This window comes from Rhinolophus sinicus, chromosome 4 (assembly GCF_057876585.1).
Source record: "Rhinolophus sinicus isolate RSI-liver-muscle chromosome 4, RSI-T2T, whole genome shotgun sequence".
Classification (NCBI taxonomy): Eukaryota; Metazoa; Chordata; class Mammalia; order Chiroptera; family Rhinolophidae; genus Rhinolophus; species Rhinolophus sinicus.
In genome coordinates, this window is record NC_142504.1 from 57,238,593 (window position 1) to 57,262,089 (window position 23,497).

Below are 23,497 nucleotides of genomic sequence, written 5' to 3' on the forward strand. Positions count from 1 at the left end.
ACTCATACTACTAACCACCAAAAAAAAAAAAAAAAAAAAAAAAAAGAATCCAATTGAAAATGGGCATTTCTTCATAGACATTTCTCCAAAGAGGACATATAGATTACTGATAGATATATAAAAAAATGCTTAATGTCATTAATAATCAGAGAAATGCAGATAAAAAACACAATGAGATGTCACCTCACACTTGTCAGAATGTCTATCATCCATAAATCAACAAACAGTAAGTGCTGGCGAGGATGTGGAGAAAAGGGAACCCTTGTGCACTGTTGGCAGGATTGCACATTGGTGCTGCCATTATGGAAAACAGTATGGAGGGTCCTCAAAAAATTAAAAATATAACTACCATATGACCCAGTAATTTTACTTCTGGTTATTTATCTGAAGAAATCTAAAACCCTTTTGAAAACATATATGCATTCTTATGTTCATTGAAGCATTATTTACAATAGCCAAGATATGGTAGCAACCTAAGTGTCCATTGATATATGATTGGATAAAGAAGTGGTGCATATATGCAATGAAATATTACTCAGTCATAAAAAACATTGAAATTCTACCATTTGTGACAGGATGGATGGACCTAGAGGATAGTACACTAAGTGAAATAAGTCAGATAGAAAAATGAAAATACCATATGATTTCACTTATATGTGGAGTCTTAAAAAATAAAATAAAATAAATGAAAAAGCAAAACAGAAACACACTCATAGATACAGAGAACCAATTGATGGTTGCCAGATGGTAGGAGAATTTGGGGAGCTGGGTGAAAAGGAGGAAGGGAGTAAGAAGTACAAATTGTCAGTTACAAAATAGCCAAAGGGATGTAAAGTACAGCATAGGGAATATAGTCAGTAATATTTTAATAACTATGTATGGTGTCAAGGGGTTACTCGAATTATCAGTAGCATTATGTCTTAAGTTATATAAATGTTTAACCACTGTGCTCTGCACTTGAGACCAATACAATCTTGAATGTCAACTGTAATTGGAAAATAAGAAAGAAAAATTAAATAAAGCTATTAAACAATTAAAACATTAATTAATAAGTAGAGAAAGAGATAATGCTTCTGGATGGGATATCAATGTTTAAAACCTTCCTGTATTCATTTGTTAGTTTAGTTTAATTTCACTAACAATATCTATGAGAATTTTATGTTCGAAATGTGGCCAATCAAGTTTAAGTATTGTTGTCTTTGCTGGGGAGTCCTCTGTGTGGGTGTTGCTGGCACTCCCCTGTCCCCCAACTCTTATAAATGCCTTGTGATTACTATGCTCTTATAGGCAATTTTTATTTGTCCCCCTGGTTTCACAGCAACCTGGTCCTCCAGGTTATAGACAGAATAAAATGTAAGCAAAGCTAGAAGATTTTTGAGAAGAATTTATTTCAAAGATTAGTGAAGGAGGTACTGATTCTACCCAATGCATTATATATAACAAACACATAGTAAATACATTTATATGTCTTAGCACACATACAGGAGCACATGCAAACATAAAAACTTTTTGTGTCCAAATATGAATAGTGTAATGATGAGTGGGAAAAAGAAAGGGGAGGGACACACACTAAAACGGGGCTAATTAATTAATTTAATATCTAATCAATTTATTTAGCAATATGCAATAGCAAAACACAAAGGCAATTAATAGAATATGTTAATGTCAGAAAGTAAAGGTGGTTAAGACCAAACTATATTCATTGATAACAATGTCATGTCAAAAGAGTACACATACATATAAGTTTAAGAGATCCCAACATATGTTTACTATTGATAACAAATAACATCAGTAAAGAGTATCCAAAAGCGGTAATAAGCTCTACAGGATAGTAACTATTACAGTAGATGTCAAAAGCTCACCAAACTGGGGGAGAACAACACTGGAAAAGTCATAAATCAAAACCTTGCCAAGTCTGTAGCTGAGAGAAACTCAGGCGTTTCCCACACCGCTGCTTGTTAGTTCCCAAGAATGCTGCTGCTGATGATGTTGTTTTTGTTGTTGTTAGAAGTCACGGCGTCTTCTGATGCTATAAGCTGCAAACTACATATAAGTTTTTAAGATGTTAACAATCTGAAGAATGTTGCTGCTGTTGTCGTTGTTGTTGTTGTTGTTGTTGTTGCTAGAAGTCAAGATGTCTTCTGATGCTGTAAGCTGTAAGGCTTGCAGCAAGATAATGAGACTGAGAGAGTCAGGAGGGTTGAGCAAACTGAGTGCTTTATTCTGTGCTCCGGGCGAGGTTCACCGGTCTGCAGACGGGGGCCACTGAAGTCGCGCCCAGGGCAGAGTGAGGGAGGCATATATGCGATTTTGGGGGTGGGGGTTGGCTGAGTGAGGTGGCAGATGAGCAGGCCCCCGCCAGCGCAGATCAGGCATGAGCGGCTGCATCCGGAGTTGTTTATCGCACCAGGGTCTGCTGCCTTTTCTGGGAAACGCCAGGGGCCCCAGTTTCTGTCATGTGAGGAGGGGTCTGACTTGGCAGAGGGGTATTTTGGCTTCTGGCCGCTTTGACCATGCCCACAGCTGACCTAACATAAGTTGCAAGCTGCATACAAGTTTTCTAGACGCTAACAAGTTCTCAAGAAGGCTAACCGTGGGGAGCAACACAGGAGAGGTCGGGAACCAACCAGACCTCACCAGGTTCGCAGCTGGAAGTCAGGACCTCCCCTGGTATTGTAAGCTGCATGTTACTGGAAGTCTTCAAAATGTTAGAATGATGAAAAATCACCAGTGACAAATGACCAAATGACGAAAAGAATAATTAATTACACTGCCAACTGAGGTCTGTCTTACATATTTTCTCAGATGTACCTTAGAGCCAAGCTTCTTGTTCCTGCCTCCCCCTCCAGGAATGGTCAGTTCCGAGGGGGTCCAACAGTTACTGATACAAGTACTGCTCATCTGGCCGTAGGGCCAATTTATCCAGATAAGCAACAAGGCCTGGCAATGTGCCTGTCACGTCATCCTGACATAACTTAGCTACTTCTTCACTTCATCTGCTGATGAGAACGAAACAGACGGAAAGCAACATCATCTTGTATCTCCTCTACACGGGACAATGAGACCAAAGGGGGAATTCTCTCAACCCCTGATCATAGAATTTTTTCTGACCCTAAGCTAACTATCACCTCACAGCATGGACAGAACAGTAGCTTCATCTCACATCTCCCATATTTGGGAGAATGTGACCAAACAGAAAAGCAACCTCATCTCATGTCTCCCCTGCTCGGGAGAATGAGACCAAAGGGGGAATTTACTCAACCCCTGATCACAGCACAGAAATCACCTCACATGCAGGAACAGATAAAAGCTAATAGACAAAAGTTCACATCAACTAATGAAGGCAAATTTTCCTCAACATCTACCCTACCATTAGGAAAAACAATAAAGAGATTAATAATCCTGAATACATATGAATTAATGAAAAGCTTTAGTATATTATAGTATATAGAATGATTGCTTAAGAAATAGCACTTGGAAAAATACTTGTGGGGGCAAAAACCTAAAATGAAAGAGGTTATGAATATAATTAACCATATACAAGGATAAATTTCAGAAAGATTAGACTGTAAAGTGGAAATAAATAAATGAACAAACAAACAAACAAAACCAGAAAAAGTGAGTCTGTCTACCTAAGAGGAAGCTGGGGCCTCCCAGGTTCTGGGAGAAGATACATTCCTTCCTATCAATGTCTTGAAGGCTGAAATAAACTTGAAATCACTGAACAGGAAATGCCTGCAACCCAACGTAGTGATCTAAGGCATGCTTTGTATTCAGTTTATCTGTTCAATGTGTGTTAACAAATACTTTAGAATATTGGTTCCTTTAGGGCAGGGGCTAGGTCTACCTGCACTCTGGATCTTGGTGCCTGGGTTTGAATCCGGGCTCTGGTCTTTTCTCTTTGTGTGATATTGAGTAAGTTATGGTGATGAAAAAAAAATTCTGTCTAAGAGAAAGCTTATAAGAGTTTATCTGAGCCAAACTGATGACAATTGCCATGTCAAAATCTCAATGGGTTGAGAAATGCTCTGCAAAATGGTGGTTTGCAGTTTATTTTATATATAGAATCAAAGGAGGAGGGTTACATGAAAACCATTGGTGGTAGATAAAGGGGGAGGGAGAAAACCAAGGGGGTAGGGGAATCTCTGGGATTGGATAAAAGCAAATTGGAGAGACAGGTACATCTTTACATAGGTGGGTATAGGATAGTTAATACTTCACTTCTTACAGCACATGGAGATGGTAATCAGTGGACAAGAATACTAATGAGGGATTCTGTAGTTTCCTGCTCTGGACCAGAAAAAGGAATTACTCTGACATTCCAAGGGCATGTTATCCTAAACGCAAAAAGATAGATAGGCTCACTGGAGGTAGAGATTGACCTTTATCAAGGAAGCTACAGACTAAAAGTGTGACTTCCTGTCATGGCTCACCTTAGTTAGGAATTTTTATGTTCACACCATCCTATGTGGTTAATTTTCAGTCTCCTGAGTTCATCAGGTTTAACATGTGGCCCCCTTTTTTTGTTTATAGTTACATAACCATTCTATGCATCAGTTTCCTCATCTGTAAAATGTAGGCAAACATAGCAAATACTTCACGAGGTTGTTGTGAGAATTAAGCCCTTAGAATGGTGCCTGGCATATAGGAAGCTATATAAATGATAAATATTAGCTTTTCTACTGTATTCTCCAATGCTAAAAATGATGCCAGACACGTGGTAAGTGGTCAGTAACTACTGAATGACTTTGAGCCTGTTTTGCTATATAGTACCTCTCTGATTCCCTAAAGATAAGCAAAACTCACCCTTCAGAGACAAGTAGTGACAAATTTTGAAAATAGAGGCAGAAATGCAGTTTATCAGCCCTTTTTTTCTTCTTCTTTTGACATTTGAAGCATGAAAACACGCTGAACAGGATGAAGTCTGTTCTCACATCTGTGGTGGGTAAATTAAATGAGCTATTGAAACCAGTGAGCGTGAGCCCCTAGTTGCTGAGGGCAGTGGTAAGCCCATATGCTTTGCATAATTCTGCCCCAACATATTGCTGACTGTACAAGGAAAATGTTCTGATAGTCTGCTACTAAAGTCTGTTTTTAATGAAAACATCCTGGTATCAGCTAGTCTCAGAAGACAGCTTTGTTGTGTAGTCAGTCAAGTATGGAGTTCTATTATGAGTGTTTCCTCATTACAGATGTCCTGTGGATGGAACCTGAAGATTGGGGGGGCAGGGGAGGAAGCAAACAACCCTTTTCCAAGCAGAGGTACATCACAGCAGTGGGAGGGATGGAAGTGGTAGGGTGGGGACCCAGCTCATGTCCATGAACACTGGTCTGATAGGAGGGCTGGCTGGGGGTGATCCCCCTTCCCCCTATCCTCACCACCTTAGCTACAAGTCTTAGCTTCACTCCTCCTCCTGGCACTGCTCCTTTGCTGCTCAGAGTTGGGGTGTGAGAAATATGGTACTGAAAACAGGAGGCTGCACTCACATAGGTATTTATGTTGCCTGGTCATGGAGTTGAAACTACCCCTCTGAGGAGAAACTGGCCATCTTTGGAACTATTCTTCCTTAGAATCAGCAATGAGCCCATCAGGTTGGAAAGAAAATGTCAAATAGGAAGTTTGGGTAACATGGAAGTTTCAAGTCAAGCCAACTTCATTTTCCCTCTGTGTATCATTAGTAGTAGAGATTTAGCCATGAATATGATGAGTAACTGGAGAAATATACAAATAAATGATAATGAAATATATATTAATAAAATGAGTATGAAAAAAACAATAAGCTGGGCCGGCCCGGTGGATCAGGCGATTGGAGCTCTGTGCTCCTAACTCCGAAGGCTGCTGGTTCGATTCCCACATGGGCCAGTGGGCTCTCAACCACAAGGTTGCCGGTTAGACTCCTTGAGTCCTGCAAGGGATGGTGGGCTCTCGCCCCTGCAACTAAGATTGAACACAGCACCTTGAGCTGAGCTGCCTCCCGGATGGCTCAGTTGGTTGGAGCGTGGGCTCTCAACAAGGTTGCCAGTTCGACACCCGCAAGGGATGGTGGGCCCCCTGCAACTAACAACGGCAACTGGACCTGGAGATGAGCCTGCGCCCTCCACAGCCAAGACTGAAAAGACAACAACTTGACTTGGGAAAAAAAACAAAAAAACAAACAAAAAAATAAGCTGTCCAACCAAGTCCATGTTCTTCAAGTAATGCCTGGCTTGTTTATTAAAGCCACCCACTACCCCATCCCCCACCCCCACATACACACCTTTTTTAATTTAAGAGAGTTGATCTAGAAGAATGGAGGGGCCTGACAACTTGAAAGGCATTTTAAGTCATTAATGACAGGAAATGATGCTATTAAGTGTTGACTCATGAAGAAACCTCTTCCCAGGAAAATGAATTCAATAATAATACCCTTAAGGTTATGGGATAGTAAATCTTATACCTCCTGAAAATGTTAATGGAATCAAGGAAAGGAAGTGAAAGAAATAAGCTTGGAATGAAACAAAACCAGTCAGAGCAGATCAGCACTGATTGGTTCATGGTCACAAAGCTGGAAGCAGGACCAAACTGTCATCGGTTTCAAAATACTATCCATGCTGGCTGTCAACTGGTGCATCCTTGCTGATAAGTCCCAACAAGAGGGGGAAATATAGTAAAACAACTTGTCCCTGGGATCTCACAACAAGAATCATTTTATTAGTAAATGTAAATTCTGGTGTTTAAGAAGAAATCATTTAAAAAATTTCATTCAAACATTTGCATTTGAGCTTAATTTGTCCTTCCAAGAGGGTCTGGTGTGATTTGAACCCTCCCAGATGTGTGGGAATATGTATATGCAGGTTAGTCTTTCCTCCATTTATCTAGTCAGTCAGTTAGTCAGCAAATATTTATCAAATGGCAGACAGTGGGCTAGGATCTCGGAATGTGAGAAAAAGGAGGGAATCACATTTTCTTGAGGGCTTGGGGCCACTGATATGAAAATTGTATGTCTTTGCATGTCTACTTGGCATCTCCCATTGGAACACAACAGATCTGAAATGTCAAGCATCCATTCTAAGGACAACTTGAAATAATCAGTAATCATGACTGCAACCTTTTGTGAAGGCTGATTTTGCTGGCGGACTGGCTTTCTGAGGCGATCAGGCACACTCACTTAAAATAAGTGTAATTCTTTTTAAATATCACAAACCTCCTTTGAGTGCCAGCAACTCTGGGGCTTCTTTCCCATGGTGCCCACCCACCGGCCAGTGGGACCTCCTAGGACCTGGCTGCCCAGAAAATGGCACCTTGGCTAAACTTCCCTCAAACCATTCCTTACAAATGAGGGAGCCACCCCAAAGCAGAATCTCTGGCTTAGGTGCGGGATTATGAGTGACTTTTCATCATATTTTCTGTATAACTTGGCTTCTTAAACAGCAAATGTACATTGTTTCTGTAATTACCAAAAAAAAGTTTTTAAAAATCTGTAATCTTTCATATTGCTTACCTTTATCCATTCCACTCATGAGTGATTGTGATCTCTTCCTCAAAAAGGCTCCACTTCTCAGATGCAGACTGAATGAATAGAAAAAAAAGCAAAATAAAACAAAGCAAAATTTTAGCACATGATAAATCACCATGTGGTCTGAGGACCAATGTTATGCTTTCTGTGTTAGTTTTTTGACCTTAGCTCATCTGGGTAGAAGAAAGACCAATGCTGGCCCTGGAGTAACATCTTATCTGGTTGATTTGATTTTTAATAATGGAAACTTCTACCCAGATGACCTATAAGCAGTAAAATAGTGTTGGGCCAAGGAAGTGATTAGTTTTGACACCGGATAACGCTGTCAAAGGGTTAGTTCACAGAGCCTTGGAGCAGATGCCAAGGGCCAGATAGCTGACTCAGAACCCGAAAGGAGCAGCCTTGCCAAAGGCTATGTCTTGCCATGCTGCCCCTGCTCTACTGTCACTACTATCGCAGTCCTTGCTGCAAGGGTCTTCAGAGGCATCATCACACTTGACTCACTTGCTGTCCTGGGTGTGGGCTCCAAGAGCGACCCCAAAGGTCATAGCCCTTTGAGTGCAACAGAAGTGTATACTTGTACAGCTGCATATAAATCACTTGTGATTTAAAGGAAGAATTGCCTAATCTCAGATCATGTACAAGATACAAGATGTTGACCCCTAATGCTGTCAATTGTCATTTCTTGTTGGAATTTCCTCCACTTGAAAGCTTTGTACTCATTCACTGGGATCTGGCAGGATCCTATAGAGCAGAAATGAGGAGCTTGTTTGGATCTGTAAATCTTAGTTGCGCTGAAAAGCGGAGGTAGAGCCCTTATCTGGTTGCTTTCAGTCACTTGGTCCCCATTTCATTTCTTAAATTCTTTGGGCTCCAGCTTATTCCTGATGGAAGAGTGTTCTGTCCTGGCCTTCTTGGTAGGGTGTTGTAAGATTCTGGTATCTAGAGCTGGATCCTTTTTCATCCCCATTCACTTTATTAATTAAGTCTCCACTTCTGCTCCATTCTTCTTTGCCAGCATTAAGTTTTGCAGTGAAATGTTTATAAAACTGTAAGAAAACAATTTACAGTAAATTGTAAAGTGAAATACACCAGTATTCTCAGCACTAAATTCTAAATAAATAGCATCTAATTGGAATGGTCTTTTATTTATTTATTTATTTATTTATTTATTTATTTATTTATTTATTTTTCTGTTCTGCTTACCCTCTTAGTGTGTATGTATACATTTGATTGATTGGATAAACATTTTGTTTAGGACAGGTACAACAAAAAGTTTCTTTCATATCTTCTAAAGTCTAGATTGAGTTCCTCAAGAACTCAGACATTCCCGATCACTCACTCATTCATTCATCCAATTCTCACTGTATGTAGAGAGCATGCCCTTGTACCAGGCTCTGTCTAAGTACTGAGGACAACAGCCCAGCCACCACAGAGACCTGAGTGACTTTGCAAGACCAATATTAAACAAATTACATAACTAGTTCTTTAGAATTATTGCCAAAACTGTCAAAATAAGTGCAGGGTACTGTTCCAGGGACATCTGTCCTGGCTGGGGGACACAGAGGGGCCGAGGACTGAACATTGTGGAGAAGGAAGGGCTGAGGGAAGCACATTTCAGACAGAGGGAGCAGCAGGAAGTCTCCAAGACAAGGGGAAGCGAGTGCCTCTGAAGACTGTAAAGCTCCCAGAGTGGCTGGGTGTCACTGGTGGGATGGAGGCAGGCAGTGGGGCTAGCGAGGAGGCAGGGCCAGGTCCAATTTGCACATTTGCATAGACTAAACAAATCTCAAACTTGTGTTTAGAACGTTAGCCCAAAGGAAGTCTGAAGCCCCTAAAGCAAGGGAGTGCCACAATCAGATGTTCCCTTTATAAAAAGCATTCTGTCTGTTGCAGAGAAAGTTTTGGGGACAAAAGTACGATGGGGAGACTACTTAGGGTCAACTGGGATTGAGTAGGAGAGAGAGGCTTGTGCCATGATGGAGGAGGAAGAAATGGTGAGAAGCAGATGGATTCTATTAGGTTGGTGCAAAAGTAATTGCGGTTTATACAATAATTATTATTATTTTTTAATTTATTGGGGTGACAATTGTTAGTAAAATTACATAGATTTCAGGTGTACAATTCTGTATTACATCATCTATAAATCCCATTGTGTGTTCATCACCCAGAGTCAGTTCTCCTTCCATCACCATATAGTTGATCCCCCTTACCCTCTTCTCCCACCCCCCACCCGCCTTACCCTCTGGTAACCACTAAACTATTGTCTGTGTCTATGAGTTTTTGTTTTCATTTGTTTGTCTTGTTCTTTTGTTGTTTTTGTTTTATATACCACATATCAGTGAAATCATACGGTTCTCTGCTTTTTCTGTCTGACATTTCGCTTAGCATCATACTCTCAAGATTCATCCATGTTGTCACAAATGTTCCTATATCATCTTTTCTTACCGCCCAATAGTATTCCATTGTGTATATATACCACAACTTCTTCATCCATTCATCTATCGAAGGACATTTTGGTTGTTTCCATGTCTTGGCCACCGTAAGTAAAGCAGCAATGAACATTGGAGCATAAATGTCTTTATGGATAAATGTTTTCAGATTTTCATGGTAGATACCCAGGACAGGGATTGCTGGGTCATATGGTAATTCTATTTGTAATTTTTTAAGGAACCTCCACACTGCCTTCCATGGCGGCTACACCAGTCTGCATTCCCACCAACAGTGTATGAGGGTTCCTTATTCTCCACAGCCTCTCCAATATTTGTTACTATTTGTCTTGTTGATGATAGCCATTCTAACTGGGGTGAGGTGATATCTCATTGTGGTTTTGATTTGCATTTCTCTGATGATTAGTGATGTTGATCATTTTTTCATATGTCTATTTGCCATTTGTATGTCCTCTTTGGAGAATTGTCTCTCCAGGTCCTCTGCCCATTTTTCAATTGGGTTGTTTGCTTTTTTGTTGTTGAGTTTCATGAGTTCCTTGTATATATTGGATATTAGCCCCTTATCGGAGGCACTGTTTGCAAAAATCTTTTCCCATTCAGTTGGTTGCCTCTTTATTTTGTTGATAGTTTCTTTTGCTGTGCAGAAGCTTTTAAATTTGGTATACTCCCATTCATTTATTTTAGCTTTGACTTCCCTTGCGTTTGGAGTCAAATTCATAAAATGCACCTTGAACCCAAGGTCCATAAGTTTAGTACCTATGTCTTCTTCTATGCAGTTTATTGTGTCAGGTCTTATGCTTAAGACTTTGATCCATTTTGAATTAATTTTGGTACATGGTGACAGATAGCAGTCCAGTTTCATTCTTTTGCATATGGCTATCCAATTCTCCCAGCACCATTTATTGAAGAGGCTATCTTTTCTCCATTGTATGGTTTTTCCTTCTTTGTCAAAAATTGTCTGTCCATATTTATGTGGTTTTATTTCTGGGTTCTCAATTCTATTCCATTGGTCAATGTGTCTGTTTTTCTGCCAATACCATGCTGTTTTGATTATTGTTGCCCTGTAGTACAAGCTGAAGTCAGGGAGTGTGATACCTCCAGTATTGTTCTTTTTTCTTAAGATTGCTTTGGCTATTCGGGGTCTTTTGTGGTTTCAAACAAATGTGATGATGTTTTGTTCTATTTCTTTAAAAAATGCCATTGGGATTTTGATGGGGATTGCATTAAATCTGTATATTGCTTTGGGTAATATGGCGTTTTTAACTATGTTGATTTTTCCAATCCATGAGCACGGAATGTCTTTCCATTTCTTTGTGTCTTCTTCAATTTCTTTTAAAAATGTCTTATACTTTTCAGCATATAGGTCTTTCACATCCTTGGTTAAGTTTATTCCTAGGTATTTTATTCTTTTTGCTGCAATTGCAAAAGGAATTGTTTTTTGTATTTCTTTTTCCGAGATTTCATTGTTAGTATATAGGAATGCAATGGACTTTTGTACATTGATTTTGTAGCCAGCAACTTTACTGTATTCGTTGATTGCTTCTAATAGCTTGTTGGTGGAGTCTTTATGGTTTTCTATGTATAGCATCATGTCATCTGCAAAGAGTGACAATTTGACTTCTTCTTTCCCAATTTGGATGCCTTTTATTTCTTTTCTTGCCTGATTGCTCTGGCAAGGACTTCCAACACGATGTTGAAAAGCAGAGGTGATAGGGGACAGCCCTGTCGTATTCCTGAACGTAGAGCAAAGGGCTTCAGTTTTTCACCATTAATTATGAGATTAGCCGAGGGCTTGTCATACATGGCCTTTATTATGTTAAAGTATTTTCCTTCTATACCTATTTTATTAAGTGTTTTAATCATAAATGGATGTTGTATCTTGTCAAATGCTTTTTCTGCATCTATTGATATAATCATATGATTTTTGTCCTTTATTTTGTTTACGTGATGTATCACATTGATGGATTTGAACCATCCTTGTGCCCCAGGGATGAACCCCATTTCGTCGTGATGAATAATCTTTTTAATGCATTGTTGTATTCGATTTGCTGGAATTTTGTTTAGGATTTTGCATCTGTATTCACCAGAGATATTGGTCTGTAGTTTTCTTTTTTGTGTTATCTTTACCAGGTTTTGGTATCAGGGTAATGTTGGCCTCATAAAATGAGTTACGGATTACTGTCTCTTCTTCAATTTTTTGGAAGAGTTTGAGCAGGATTGGTATTAGATCCTCTTTGAAGATTTGGTGAAATTCACTAGTGAAGCCATCTGGTCCCGGACTTTTGCTTTTGGGAAGGTTTTGGATGACTGATTCAATTTTGTTACTGGTGACTGGTCTGTTTAGATTTTCCAGTTCTTCGTGGTTCAGCCTAGGAAGGGTATATGTTTCTAAGAACTTGTCCATTTCTTCTAGGTTATTGAATTTGGTGGCATATATTCATGGTATTCTTGGATGATCCTTTGTATTTCTGTGGTGTCCGTGATAACTTCCCGTTTTTCATTTCTGACTTTGTTAATTAGTGTGTTCTCTCTTTTTGTGTTAGTGAGTCTAGCCAAGGGTTTGTCAATTTTGTTAATCTTTTCAAAGAACCAGCTCTTTGCACATCAATTTTTTCTATTGTCTTTTTGTTCTCTATATCATTTTGTTCTGCTCTGATTTTTGTTATTTTCTTTCTTCTGCTGACCTTGGGTTTCATTTGTTCTTCTTTTTCTAGTTCTTTAAGGTGTCACGTGAGAATATTTATTTGGAATTTCTCTTGTTTCTTAAGATAGGCCAGTAATGATATAAATTTCCCTCTTAAAACTGCTTTTGCTGCATCCCAAACATTTTGGTAGGATATATTTTCATTGTGATTTGTTTCTATGTACCTTTTGCTCTCTCCTCTAATTTCTTCTTTGACCCAGTCATTCTTTAAAAGTATGTTCTTTAAGCTCCATGTATTTGTGTTTTTTCCTGCTTTCTTTCTGCAGTTGATATCCAATTTCAAAGCCTTGTGATCAGAGAATATACTTGGCATGATTTCAATCTTCTTAAATTTGCTGAGGCTGATTTTATGTCCCAATATATGGTCTATCCTTTAGAATGTTCCATGTACACTAGAAAAGAATGTAGAGTCTGATGTTTTAGGATGAAGTGCTCTATATATGTCAATTATGTCCATTTCATCTAATGTGTCATTTAGGGCTGCTATTTCGTTGTTTATTTTCTGTTTGGATGATCTATCCATAGCTGTCAATGATGTATTTAAGTCCCCTAGTATAATTGTGTTTTGGTCAATTTCTCCCTTTAGTTCTGTTAGTAGTTGCTTGGTATATTTCGGTACTCCCTTATTCGGGGCATAAATATTGATGACTGTTACATCTTCTTGTTGTGTAGTCCCCTTTACCATTATGAAATGTCCATCTTTGTCTCTTGTTATCTTTTTCACCCTGAAGTCTGTTTCATCTGATATCATTATGGCTACACCTGATTTTCTCTGGGTACCATTTGCTTGGAGTGTCAATTTCCACCCTTTCACTTTGAGTCTATGCTTGTCCTTGTAGCTGAGATGTGTCTCCTGGAGACAGCATATGGTTGGGTTTAGTTTTTTGATCCAATCTGCTACTCTGTGCCTTTTTATTGGTGAGTTCAGTCCATTTACATTTAGGGTGATTATTGATATGTGAGGATTTCCTGTCATTCTATCTTTAGTTTTCTGGTCAGGCTGTGTCCCAATTGTTTCTTTGTCTTTTTGTTGTTGTCTATTATTTCTGTGTGGTGGTATTCTATGATGTTTCCATGTGTTTCTTCTTTTATTACAGGATATATTTCAGTTCTGGATTTTTTTTTAAAGTGGTTACCCTTAAATTTATGTAAAAGAAAGTTTGATATTTAGAGTATTCCATTTTCTTCAGTACACTTACTTTCTCCATTCCCATATTCCTGTTCAGGCCTTTACTCTCCCCTGTTTTATGTATTGGTTGCCACAAATTGTCCCTGTTGATGGTGGTCGAATAGCCTCCTTTAGTATTTCTTGTAGTGCAGGTCAGGTATTAGAAAATTCCCTCAGCTTCTGTATGTCTGGAAAGGTCTTTATTCCTCCTTCATATCTAAAGGATATCTTTGCTGGATATGTTATTCTTGGCTTATAATTTCTCTCTTTCAATAGTTTGAATATTTGGTTCCACTCCCTCCTGGCTTGTAGAGTTTCTGCTGAAAAATCTGATGATAATCTAATATGCTTTTCTTTGTAGGTTACCGTCTTCTTTTCCCTGACTGCCTTGAGGATTCTTTCTTTGTCGTTGATTTTAGACAGCTTTAATACAATGTGCCTTGGAGAAGGCCTGTTGGGATTGATGTAATTAGGTGTTCTATTTGTTTCTTGGATTCGAGGATCCATTTCTGTCCACAAGTTTGGGAAGTTCCCATTGACAATTTGTTTGAATGTAGTCTCTGTTCAATTCTCTCTTTCTTCTCCTTCTTGTATTCCCATTATTCTTTTATTATTCTTTCTGATGGAGTCAGAAAGTTCTTGTAGAGTTCTTTCATTTCTTTTAAGTCTCATGTCTCTTTCTTCTTCCATCTGTGTAATTTCCAGGTTTCTATCTTTGATGTCACTGATTCTTTCCTCCATCTGGTCAACTCTACTACCTAAGCTGACTATTTCATTCTTAATTTCTTCTATTGAGTTCTTAATCTCCAGAAATTCTATTTGTTTCTTTTTAAAAATTTCAATCTCTTTTGTAAAATGCTCATGTTGTTCTTTGATTGTGTTTCTGCATTCATTAAACTGCCTTTCTGTGTTTTCTTGCATCTCGTTGAGTTTTTTCAGAACTGCAATCTTGAATTTTCTGTCATTTAAATCACATCTTTCCATATCTTTAAGTTCCTTTTTTGGAGACTTTTCACTTTCTTTCTGAACTGTCTTGTTGCCTTGGTTATTCATGGCAATTACTGATTTATTAGTTCTCTTCCCAGACATCTACAGGAGTGGTTTGTGTAACTGGTTGATACGAAGAGGTCTTTCTTTTGTTTTCTAGTACGTGTTGGTAGAATGTTTTATTTTCTCTCTGATTGCAGCCTTTTTTCTTCTCTCACATGGTAGTGCTATGTTTTCTCTGCACTATTCCAGCTTCTCACACAATGGGGGTATTCCCTGGGAGATGGGCTTCTCCTCTGTTAATAGTTCTCCTGGGTCACAGGGCACAATGTCTGTGTGGGTATGCGGAGAGCTTTTGAAGTTCCAAAGCTCTTCCTGCACCAGATTCAGAACCCGTATGTTTCAGCAGTTCTATTTAGTCCTGCAGGGATGCGCCCAGATAGGTGGGGCCAGGGATGGGATGAGTTGTGAGAGGTGGCCCAGAGCAATGGTGGCAACCACCACCACAGCCGGTCTAGCTTCCACAGCTCCCTCCCCTCCACCAGAACCAATTAGGCCACGAATTTGCATCCATGGTCCAAACCTCCCAGAACAGCAAACATTCTGTTCCCCTGATCCAATACTTCCACTGCTCCACCTCCAGGACCGGGCAGGTGGGGCTGGGGCGAGCTCCGGGAGGGTAGGGAGGGTGCGGCCAGTCCCAGTGCCCAAGGCCTACGCTCGGCAGCGAGGGCTCAAACCACCATTTTCAGCCCTCTTTCCTCAGTTCCCTCCTCCGAGGTCTCTGCTGTGAGTGCTGGGCTCAACCGTGCCACATGCCATCCCCTCAGCCCCGTGGGCCACCAATGGAGCCCCAGCAGTCTGAGTTCCTCCCTCTTTAGCAGCCTCAGCAGCTCCAGGATGCAGCAAGCTCGGAGCAGTGAGCCAGGTCTGCGTCCTGCGCCCACGCGGCTCCCTCCCTCTCTTCCCCCTTCTCTCCCCCCCCCCATTCAAATCTGCCTGGACCAGGGATGAGAACATAATCTATGCATCCAGAATGCAAGCTTGTGACTCGTTTTTAACACAAACTCATTTGTCAGCAAAGCTTCATGTTTCATTGGGGTTTTGGAAAACTGACATCATATACCACTTTCTTCTGGAATAAGACCATATTGATTACTTCTGTAGCTACTTTAACTTCAGAGGAAGATGAGGTTATAAAATCATAATAAAGACTCATGAACTAAAGGGATACCTGGATTAAGAGGACCCTGGTAGAATAACTTGAGCAATTTTCCTGTGCCTGGCATCTTTCTGCTTAGTTCCTAATTTTTGATATGGTTTCTCTGTACTAAAGTGCGATGGTATGACCAGATACTGCCATTGCGGTGATACTCTGCTGGACTGTATATGTAAGGGGGCGGTGCTGCCTCTTGAGTCTTTCACATCTGAGTACATGTCTGAGTGAGAAAGGCACCAAGATGTGTCAGTGATATTTTCATCAGTTTAACTATAGATTGGTTCCTTTGTAGTTGAGGGGGTCTAATAAGTGGAGCATACCTGAAGATGCTTTTAGATAGTTTTTTCAGAGCAAGGGGATGGGAGGGACAGAATTCCGCCTCCCCACAGACCCCACACCAAATCCTGGTTTCCTGAAAATGAAAAAAATTGTTCTATGCCCATGATTCTTATTTCTTAAAGATAAATTTTAAGATAAAATTGAATAATTTATAACAAAATAATGTTGCTGGCTACATTTTGTCCATTTAAAAAAAAAAGAGTATGATCCTCATGTAATTTTTTGTTTGTTTGTTTCTTTACATGTTGGTTGCCCAAGCCAGGCATCTTGGTGGGGGTAGGGGCACAAGCTCTTCATGTGAGTAATGTCACTGATTTTCTTTGCTTGGGATACACACTGAGTTAACCTCATTGGACTTTCCTCAGGAATTGATGCGTGTACACGTGGTGGGTCATTATGCTGCTGCACCTGTGTAGTGTGAAGGTCAGTGTGTTTTTCTGATTCTAAGAACCCATCCATGTCATTCCATTACAAACCACTCCACTCATAATGGAATGTGCACTAGTCCTGTGCTTACTGTGGTTGCCCAGCCCAGACATCCTCCCACGAGCAGCTCTGACATTAGAGGTCCATCACCTGCCTCCCCACACCCCGTCACCTGCATCCACCCCAAATTCGACTGTGTTCCATTTTTAGATGATGTTCTTTGCATGCCAAGTTCCTCTTGTGTTGAGAACATACCATTGTTGCAAGTGAATTTATACCTGGGGAAAAAAATACACTATGATGGTTCATTACCTTCCAGTTGATATGGACACACAGAAATACTCCTGGAGACCAGAGCAGTGGTTTCTCCTGCTGCCTCAGAGTCAGGCCAGCCACTCAGGAGGTTGTCAGTTCCTTAGAGGAGCTTCTTACAGCTGCTGGCTTTCAGAAAGGGCTTTTCCCAGCTTTCCCTACTCCCCTCCTTCATGTACTTTACAATTTTAGTTTCTGGTGAGAGCCCCACATCTGTTGGGCACTGTGAATCAGAATTGTGTTGGATGGTGAGTTTCTCTCTACTTGCTACCATCCATCCGAAGCACTAGGTATGACCATTGTCCCTATTGTCCATCTGAGGGAACTGGGCCATTGAGGGCTGAGTCACTGCCTTAAACTCCGGTGTGTAATTGAGGACAGGGATTCAAATGAGGCTGCCTGTCTGAGCTGGAATATCTGCCCAACGGGCCCTACAGCTGCCCTGGGAATAGGCACTCGGCCAGTCCTTAAATGAGCCTTCTGTTATAAAAAAATCAGTAAAAGCTCATATCTGCAAAACACTTTGTTATTTACTAAGCTCATCTACCTGTGTGTTCAAGCTGATCCCTGAACTAACCCTGCAGTAAGGAGAAGGAAGCCGTGAGGTATCCAGTGAGGGTCTTGGCACTTGTCAGCTCACAGGAGGGTGAGTGACCCTCAAGCTCAGGTTTCATCCATCATAGGACACTGCTTCCAGCTCACCCAGATGGGAGCATTCTTAATTGGTGTGTTTAGAGTAATTTGGAGAACAAGCGTTTTATGTGTTGTAGTATTCAGGAAGCATTCATTAGTACTTAATTATGTGCTGCCCAATGTCCAGGGAAAGTCACAGTGCAGTCCCTGTAAATGCTCCTCTTCTTATTGGGCATCCCAGTCTGTGTGCTGTCAGCAGAGGCTTGACTTCTCTACTTTCACAGGCTTCTCACCACCAGTCTCCTCCATGCGGGGAAGGCTTGGCTTTTGCTCAGAGGACATTTTCCCCAATACATAGCACTTGCATCTGTTTGCATTCTCGTGGGACTTCTGACTTTTCTCTTTAACTGTGAAGATACAGTGAAAAGTCTTTTACAATATCTACTAGTTCCTTTTGGGTGCATTTAACATTCCGGGACAATGCCCCTCCTATTCTCTTTCCAGGATTGGTATCCTTGGAAAGTTAGTGCCTCCCTGTCCTAGAGAATCTCAGCCCATGTGTATCCTCAGATAGAAGACTTGCCTTCAAATCAGACTTTTTGAATCTAATAGCAAAGCTAACTGTGCAGACAGATCATCTCAAGGGAATTTGTTCAGTGATCCAGGAAACTCAGTGGCCGAATATTCTCCCTGGACATTTATGTGAGTGAGCGCTCCCTGATTAATGGGAGAGAGAAGATTGAGATCACAAGCGATGCTCCCGAAGGAGTTTGTGAATCAGGGGCATAATCATAACTTTCTGCACAACTATGACACCGGAAACCTGAAGGGACCGCTACCTTATTCCCAGTTTCCACCCATGGCTGGCAAGTTAATGCAAAACTCCTTGCCCCAAACTCTGCATGATAGAGGAAATGTTAGAGCCTTATAACTTTTGTGTTTTTTGTTTAAAACTTCAAAATTGATATTGATCCCTACTTTCCTTCACCTTTCTATAATACTTTCTAAGAAGATTCACCGTGCTCTGAAATGAGTCTGCAGTATTACCAGCTAGACTTATAAAAATATCTGGAGATGTACTAGGGATCATTTAACTGACCATTTAGTGTAAGATACCTTTCAACTTCTGGAATGATCCTTAGCAGGATAAATGATGCTCATCTCTGGAAGAGGCCCAAATGAGGGGGAATTTCATGCTCAAACCAGTGGTACATCTCAAACCACATATAAATACAGCTTTACATGTGGAGCCTGGGCATTTGCATATTGAAAGTCTGGGGTGATTCTTAGATGCACCCGTGGTTGTGAACCATTGGCTAAAACTGATGGAAACTAAGCCTCTGTGTGTCTGTAAATAAGAGAATGGAAAAGAAATCTGCACTGTACATCTGTCTGCTACAAAGATGAGGATCTTGTTGCTCACAGATAGGTTTCCTGAAGCCCATCAATGATCCTTTTTTGAAAAACAAACATTAGGGCTTATGTGTTACAAAGACTAACATTTCTGTGTCTGTCGGGTCCCACTACTTAGGTGCTGGTTGTATGAGAGAGAAATATGCCTTGCGATAGAAAGAGGGAGCAAGGAGAATTGTGCCAGGCGCTGCAGCCTGACAGAGCCTCTTCCAGCCCAATTGGTTTTCAGGAGCAAAGCCTGCCTGTTCAGAGATAGCTGTGTTGGGTAGGACAGCCAGGCATTTGTACCCCCACCTAGCTCAACGCACCCTAACAAGACCATGAGCACATCTTAAAAGGCATCTGAGCAGCTTATCTCCATGTCTGCCACACTCTCCAAAGAATTAAGAGAAATCAGTTCTTCTGGGTTTTTCAGGGTTTCGTCAGAGCATCTGGAGCACGGAGGCAGAACTAAGACGGGCTCCTTCACCAGAATTGACTGCCTGAATTGGAGGGAGGGAGAGGAATAGGAAAAATAGGGAGAAAAACATAGCTCATTAGATTTCTCTCTGTATCACAGCATGTGCTAGGCGGCAGAACTTGGAAGAATAGGGCATTAAGATGGGAGGGGCCTTTAAAACTTCTCACATAGAAAGTGAAGCCCAGAGAGGCTGTGTGCTATCCAAGATCAGCCAGAATCTGCAGGTCTCTGGGGGACCCAGGTTCAGCCCTGTCTCCACTCAGCAAAGTCCCCTCCTGATTGTATACCCCTGCCCTGATACAGAATGTTCCTGGTCAGTTCCTTCTCCTAGACCCCTAACTCTATATAATAGAGTAAATCTATGACTCCATAAAATTTGTGTTCTTGCTTAAGTCTTCCAAACTAAAAGTGATGCCACAATAATTGTTCTGAGCATAAGTCCTGATGCAGCAACCTGGAGGACTAGGCCCCTGAGGCTCAACCCTTTCTGTTAACCATGCACAGCAGAAGCGGAGCTGCAAGCTCAAAACAAGGCCATGGCCTTGAACACTTCTCAGCCTGCTCTTTAGAAAGTGTCTTTTGAGTACTTAATTTGTCCTGTACTTTCATAGTAAGTGTTTTTATAATTGGTCTGGTCTGTCCTTTAAACATATTTTTTTCCTCACTTAAAGGGAAATATATTTCTAGTCCCTTTGTGGACTCAACCCTAGAAAGAGAGACAGGCACAGGAAGGATTCTTTTGTGTGGAATTCAAAGATTAGTTTAAACTAGGGCATGCACATTGCATAGCTGTTTTCTTCAGACAGCAGGTGGCAAAAAGCATGCATGTGTAGCTGTTTTTAACTTTGCTTATTTGAGTAGTGTATAGTAAGTGTGTTTTTTTTCATGCAAAGGAGTGTTTACTTTGTAAGCAGCCCCAGATGAGATGCCTCTTTTCCAGCAAGAACTAGAAGTCCCCTAGCATTGTCCATTTGAGTTATACAGAATTCTTGGAGAGCAGACATCGCTAGTGTCCCATTGCAGTCTCAGTGCAGCACTGTGTGTCAGCAGGTATGGGCCCTGGGTCTGCTTGCTGAGCTGTATTTTCTTTCTTTTTTTTTTTTAAGATTTTATTGGGGAAGGTGAACAGGACTTTATTGGGGAACTGTGTACTTCCAGGGGTTTTTCCAAGTCAAGTTGTTGTCCTTTCAATCTTAGTTGTGGAGGGCACAGCTCAGCTCCAGGTCCTGTTGCCGTTGCTAGTTGCAGGGGATACAGCCCACCATCCCTTGTGGGAGTCGAAACTTGTGGTTGAGAGGACGAGGAACCTTGTGGTTGAGAGCCCACTGACCCATGTGGGAATCGGACCGACAGCCTTCGGTGTTAGGAGCACGGAGCTCCAACCGCCTGAGCCACCTTTCTTAACACCTAGCTGTACTTTCTTAACGAAGGTTCTTGCTTTACTCGATTTCAAACAGTAAGTCAGTATTTTCATGATCACTGCTAAATGGATACCACAAGTGGATCTGCCTTTCTATCATGAAGATTTTTTTTTTTTTTTTTTTTTACAAAATACAAGTAGGATTTGGAAGTATTCTATTCGTGTTCAACTATTTAGATAGAGATTACCTTGGGTCGTTCTGGAACAAAGCAGCATCATTAACTGCTAGGAAGTAGATGTCATACTCTGGAATAAGGGCCCAAGAACATAAGCTCAGCCTGGCTTTTGGATGGAGGCATGGACTAGGTATTCATTGTTCACTGGGCACCTGTTTATTGATCACGTACTTATGTACCAGATACGGTTGAGGTGCTAGGTATATAGCCATGAACAAACAGACAGGCACCCTCATGGAGATTTCATTCTAGTTGGGGGGAGAGGGTTGTCAGAAAACAAAAATCACAAAAAGTATATAACGTGATGTCAGGAACTGGAAGTGTTAAAGGAAAGAGACAGCAGGGTAAGGAGGGGTGAAGACAGGGCCCGGGGTTCCTGTGTTCTCTTGCTCTGCTACTGTACCCCACATCTGGATACGACCTCTAAAAGCCATCTGTCCCTGAACTTGCATAAAAATATAACCCAGAGGTCACCACATCTATACTTCCTAATGAGGTTATTTTATTTGGCTGATAGTGTTTTGTTGTTGTTGTTGTTGTTGTTGTTTGGAGGGTGGATTTGATTTTGTTGATAACTTTGTTAAAAAACAGACAATTTTATATAAAACTCTTAGCTTTATATAATCTTAGCTTCTCTTGAAAAAAAATCAAAAGCTCTCGCAGCCTTGAATCCATGTTCTGCTTGGCAGCTATTGGCAGGAGCTGAGTGAGGAGGTCCTTAAGTCAGAGGGGTAGGTCTTCAGACTTTCATTGTTCTCATTTAGCTCACCTCCTGCTCATCTCCGAAGGCAGCTCTTGTCTCAGCCTGTTTTATGTCAGCCTTGCAATGCCCAAGGCAGTGATGTCTCCAGTGTCAGGGACCCTTCCTTATTGGATGGGCACTATGGAGCTTTCTCCTCCTTCCTTCTCTCTCAATCACTTTATATAGCTTTGATTCTCTTTGTAGGCTACAAGAAACTATAATGTGCCAAGCTATCATAGTACCTGATTCATTTGTAGTCCCAGATTGCTTGAACATACCCTAGTGGAAAAGGGGACTCGATGCAAGTTACAACACCTAGTATATTTTCACTTAACAGTCACAAGTCTAAAAAACTAAGATGCCTTTGGATTTATGGGTTTATTACACTCCCACCTAGTTTAAACTCATGCCCATTCTCTGGTTATTTCATATTTTGTCCCTTAAAACAATTCCACCCACCAAATCCTCCCCAGACTTTCCATTCCCCAAAATGCAATTAGCCAAAGCACATATTAGTTTGTTCCATTTACCATTTACACGCTTGTATTTCATTTTTACGTAGCTTTTCAGATTGCCATACCATTTATTACCTGACAGGGATGTGACCACAGCAATTGCAAGAGGAACTGTCCTGTGAGCTAGACCAATGCTCCACGAGACACATGCCATGGGATACTTGGCTCACTTCCCAAGAATATTAGGATTCAGGAGTGTCCTCCTTCTGTCTCAGCTGGTTCAGCCAGTGTTGGCCTAGAATTCAGGCATTTGACTTATACAGACTATTTCCAAGTATATATAACTGTTATAACCATGTTTGCAAGCCCTCTATCAATGTTTAAGTGTACTTTTTACTTTTCACTTAAGCAAATAGCCTTTTCCTACTCCATAAATAGCCTTTTCCTACTCCATAAATAGCCTTTTCCTACTCCATAAATAGCCTTTTCCTACTCCATAAATAGCCTTTTCCTACTCCATAAATAGCCTTTTCCTACTCCACAATGCTGAGCATTGTCTCCTATGTTGCATGTGTCTTTCCTCATGTCAGAAGCACACCTCTGAGTGTCCTTCATAAATTTTTGCCACAATCAGTATCCCTGTACTCACCAGGTCTGTGCACATTCTTCTCAGAGCAGATCATAGCTGCCCTAGGGCTTCAGTTGCCTATACCCAGGAACCAGCAGCTTTAGCATCAGCTGGGAGCTTAGAAATGCAGACTGTCAGGCACTCTTGGGAAATGGTAAATCAATAGCTGAATTTTAATAAGCTTAAAATTCAAAATTCGGGAAATGGTAAATCAATATCTGGATTTTAATAAGAGGAAATTTGTATGGACCTTTAAGTAGGAAGAGCTTATATGATTGTCCAATTTGTGCATAGGCTTCCATCCCTGCCCCTGGATGGTATGGAACCCTTCCATATCGTCTCACAGCCTCTCCTCAAAACTCCTTCAACACTGCCTAGACATTCTCTGACCGTTGGTTATGAGTTCCCACAGTCAAACATAGACCCATGCATTTTGTGATCTTAATCCTTGGTAGTTATTATCTTCAGT

At 40.8% G+C, this 23,497-nt stretch overlaps 1 protein-coding gene across 8 annotated transcripts in view; it reads left to right on the plus strand.

Annotated features, from left to right (window-relative positions):
* HECW1 (HECT, C2 and WW domain containing E3 ubiquitin protein ligase 1) overlaps positions 1–23,497 on the plus strand; it is a 527,464-nt gene that overhangs the window by 146,260 nt on the left and 357,707 nt on the right. For 3 of the 8 annotated variants that reach the window (XM_088797853.1, XM_088797854.1, XM_088797855.1), the window contains exon 2: positions 16,729–16,786. The exons of the other annotated variants lie outside the window; for them this stretch is intronic. In XM_088797853.1, coding sequence (XP_088653979.1) covers positions 16,760–16,786 — 27 coding nt within the window. In that variant the 5' untranslated portion in view covers positions 16,729–16,759. The remainder of the gene's footprint in view (positions 1–16,728; positions 16,787–23,497) is intronic. 8 annotated transcript variants of the gene reach the window in all.